This window comes from Limulus polyphemus, unplaced genomic scaffold (assembly GCF_000517525.1).
Source record: "Limulus polyphemus unplaced genomic scaffold, Limulus_polyphemus-2.1.2 Scaffold5814, whole genome shotgun sequence".
NCBI lineage: Eukaryota > Metazoa > Arthropoda > Merostomata > Xiphosura > Limulidae > Limulus > Limulus polyphemus.
In genome coordinates, this window is record NW_013671424.1 from 40848 (window position 1) to 45201 (window position 4354).

The window sequence follows — 4354 nt, forward strand, 5'->3', positions numbered from 1 at the left end:
AGATAGCCCTCGTGTAGCTTTGCGCGAAATTCAAAAACAAAAACAAAACAACCCATGCATTCCTAAAATATAATCCTACGGTTAAAATGTTTTAAACCGGGTTTGACATGAATTTTTTGTCTTATACATCCTACAGATATGTCTATTTAAATCTTGCTGATTAGCTCAATCCCTTAAGATCACTATAAAATATTACGTGATTCAAGTTAATAACATTATTAACTTGACGACTTACCTTGTCTTCACCTTCTTCTTCTTCTTCGTCTAAATTTAAAAGGAAAAAAAAATATGCTTGAGATTTGTGAAGTCTCATATATTTCATTGATTTTCTCATTCATGTATGATTTAAATTCAAAAATATCTTATGAGTAGACAATATTTAACAATTATTTCTAAACTAGCTACCCGACCTACATACAAAAACTTTGTATAATTTTTTTTTCACCACGTCACAAGTTCGTATAAATATATACATTCAGTTAAGAACTTTGTAAAAGAAATGACTTTTTAGTACAAAAATATTTTATTTTAATTTACTGAAATATTTAAAGAGCAACAATTACAACTAGAGTTTCTTGTTGAATGTAAAAAAACAGCATCCATATCTATTCGTTTTCGACGTTGTTCACACCTACGTTATGAATTCCACAAAGTATAATTATATATATAAATTTTCCTTAACCTTGTCAGTCAGTTTAATCGTAAATTATGGTGGGTTTCGTAGTAAAACATGTAAGATTGTTGGACATTTGTACATAGAAGGCGTTACTGACCCCTGTTTTGACTTGTAATATGTGCCTTCAAGTTGTTCTTTTCTTAGCTACACTCTGTCCACTGCGTGGAATCCAACACCAGATTTTAAATGCTTTTAAACTACTGATAATTCATGTTATTAGAAAGCGAACTTAGTCTACTAGAGACCAACATTGTGAATCATGCTGAAAGTAAATTAAAATAGACAAAGTTTGTGTGCTAAAACTTGAAAAAATGAACTTATTAAAGACCAATAACGTGAATCGTGCTGAAAGTAAATTAAAATAGACAAAGTTTGTGTGATAAAACTTGAAAAAAATTAACTTATTAAAGACCAATAACGTGAATCGTGCTGAAAGTAAATTAAAATAGACAAAGTTTGTGTGCTAAAACTTGAAAATTAACTTATTAAAGACAAGTAATGTGAATCATGCTGAAAGTAAATTAAAATAGACAAAGTTTGTGTGCTAAAACTTGAAAAAATTAACTTATTAAAGACCAGTAATGTGAATCATGCTGAAAGTAAATTAAAATAGACAAAGTTTGTGTGATAAAACTTGAAAAAATTAACTTATTAAAGATCAGTAATGTGAATCATGCTGAAAGTAAATTAAAATAGACAAAGTTTGTGTGATAAAACTTGAAAAATGAACTAATCTAGAACTCTACTTTTGAAATTTATCAGTAACAGAAATATTTACCTGCAGCATACTTCCGAGCGCCTTCATCCTAAAATTTGACAGAAAAAAAGTGTACTTGTATTAGCACTTAATTACTGTTCGTGGACAGTAGAATCACGAGGTTACAGTTAATAAATCTCGCAATCACGAGGTTATAGTCCATGGTCTGTGGAGTCACGAAGTATCAGTTAATAAATATCGAAACTACAGTCCATATATGGTAGAGTAACAAGGTCATGGTCTATGGGTCATAGAATCATCAAGTTATAGTCCAAGGGCTGTATAGTCACGATGTTATACTTTTCAGACAACAGAATCACAAGGTTATAGACCACATTATTATTTCAAATTAAGTATCAAAGCTAAGAGAAGAATGCAAAGAAAACGGTCATTTTAAATTCATTGTTATCAAGAGAGTTTGTTTGAATACTAAAACAGGTCCAAGAAAAACAGAACAGTATTGGTCCACGCTAACTAAAGATCCAGTCCACAGTCCATGTTAGATTGCTTCACGTATTTAGTCTTCATTAGGAGGGGAAAATGATTTAATCTTAGCAATGTTCACGGTTGTACTAACTCAGATCATTTTTACATTTCTTTAAAATATTTTAAAAAGTCGCTGAAGTTATTATCATTATTTTATTATTAAATATTTTAATCGTCGGTTATACAACAAAAACATACTCAAATAGGTTTCGCTAGTTGCAGTTGATCAGGCTTTAAATGTTAACAATCTGAAATCTGATACTAACAGAGCTCTGAGGTTTAACAACAACACGATACAGCTTTGTTGATCATTCATTGTACACCTGAAAACGACTCGTTAGATGTTTTTAAACAAACGTGGTTTTACGTTAAATACATCCGGCGTTCAAGTATTTATATAATATGTGTATAATTATAATTCTGAAACCTAACCTACCTCTTCTGTTCCTTTTCTTTCGTTCATGACACGTTCATCTAACGAAAAATAAACTTGAAAATTAAAATTTACGTAGACATTTACTTCCTAATATTTAAATACTGTTCAAAATATTTCAATCCTGTAAGAACTACTGTTTCTTTTTTTATTATCCAGAGCATTTTCAATTAAATTTCAGTAATCGTACCAATTTGCTGACATTGTGGCAGAATTGGAAAGTACCTCAAATATTACGAAATATATATATATATATACATTTGTAACGAGTTTCTAAACTTTATGAAACCACAAAGAATTATCTTCTTCCAGTTAAGCACAAATCTACACAAAGGGCTATCTGTGCTCTGCCCACCACGGGTATCAAAACCCGGTTTCTAGCGTTGTAAGTCCGCAGACAAACCGCTGTGCCACTGGAGGGGGGGGGATCTTCTTCTTCCATTAGTAACTATATGAGAGACTAATGTTTTTGTTAGTTTGTGAAAGAAACAAAGACTTTCAAACTACTTCAACATAGTGGCAAGACAAGACCACTTGTTTCAATCATTGAAAACTTTTCTGTGAAATATTACTTAAGTTTGGTTTGTCTTGAATTTCGCGCAAAGCTACACGAGAGCTATCTGCGCTAGCCGTCCCTAATTTAGCAGTGATAGGCTAGAGGGAAAGCAGCTAGTCAACACCACCCACCGCCAACTCTTGGGCTACTCTTTTTACCAACGAATAGTGGGATTGACCGTCATATTATAACTCCACCACGGCTAAAAAGACGAGCATATTCGGTGATAAAGATTCAAACCGAACTCGCGACCCTCATATTGCGAGTCGAGCGCCCCCTAACCACCAGTTAAGAAGAAAATAAAATAAAAACTAGAATTAAGCGCTAAGGATAAAAACTAGTATAACCATAAATGTTAATCTATCGCTAGACACCTTCAAATACTGATATGGAAATGACAAGAAATTCAAAACGAAACAAATAACTTGGCTGATACTTGTAAGTAAAGAGTACACTTACCTGCGATATTGTTTTTTTCCATTTCTCATAGTTTCTAAAGCTGTTTCTTACGTCAAGTATGCAACCCACTTGACAGCCTTCCCTCTTTGAAAGGGCGAGCATGTTTGGTGTGATAGGGGGTTCGAACCCGCGACCCTCAGATTGCGAGTCGAGCGCCTTAACCACCTGGCCATTATTTTTAGAACATTCTAATGTTTGAAAGTGATTTTTTTATTCTAAACTCTAGCAAAGTTATGTTATTATTCCCAAATGATTTGAGTAAGCAGCAACGATAAGTTGCTACTGCAAAGCACGGGCTTATGTTGAACACTTTCAATACTGTGATCAAGAATTTTGTATAGTGTTTTTCTTTATATGAATTTAATATTTAAAATTCAAATCTTTGAAAAAAATTGTAACCTACCTTAGAAATGTACGCATGAAAATATTGAAAAAATATTCGTATACTTACAGGCAGAGATGTCACTAAGAGTTCTCTGGACCTCTGAAATATAAAAATATAAATACTGTAATTTCAACCGAAGAATGTGAAAAGTCCATGCATTGGCGGAGTTCTACAACCAATAACTTGATCGTAAGAAGCTAAACAAAGAAAGGGTTATTTTCTTGCGTGCGCTAGCCATTAGTGACATGGTTTTAAATTTCTCCATACGGGTTATTAAATTTTTGTCCAAAAATAGGTGAATTCTAATCAGATATCGTGTAGTGACTGTCAAAAAGCAAAAATACATAAAATTGCGCTACGCATTGTGCAGTTACTTTAATTTCTATACGTAGGGGTTAGTTTTTGTAGCCAAGCTGTATTTTCGTACCTAGGGGTTAGTTTTTGTAGCCAAGCAGTATTTTCGTATTTAGAGGTTAGTTTTTGTAGCCAAGCTGTATTTTCGATACTTAGGGATTAGTTTTTGTAGCCAAGCTGTATTTTCGTACCTAGGGGTTAGTTTTTGTAGCCAAGCAGTATTTTCGTACTTAGGGGTTAGTTTTTGT

The 4354-nt window shown here is 32.8% G+C and overlaps 1 protein-coding gene across 2 annotated transcripts in view; it reads right to left on the reverse strand.

Annotated features, from left to right (window-relative positions):
* Positions 1 to 4354, reverse strand: part of LOC106473019 (trichohyalin-like) — a 23049-nt gene that overhangs the window by 11755 nt on the left and 6940 nt on the right. For both annotated transcript variants that reach the window (XM_022401527.1, XM_013933693.1), the window contains exons 4-7: positions 3819 to 3851; positions 2356 to 2393; positions 1455 to 1482; positions 236 to 264 (exon numbers count right to left, since the gene is read on the reverse strand). In XM_022401527.1, the coding sequence (XP_022257235.1) occupies positions 236 to 264; positions 1455 to 1482; positions 2356 to 2393; positions 3819 to 3851 (128 nt within the window). The remainder of the gene's footprint in view (positions 1 to 235; positions 265 to 1454; positions 1483 to 2355; positions 2394 to 3818; positions 3852 to 4354) is intronic.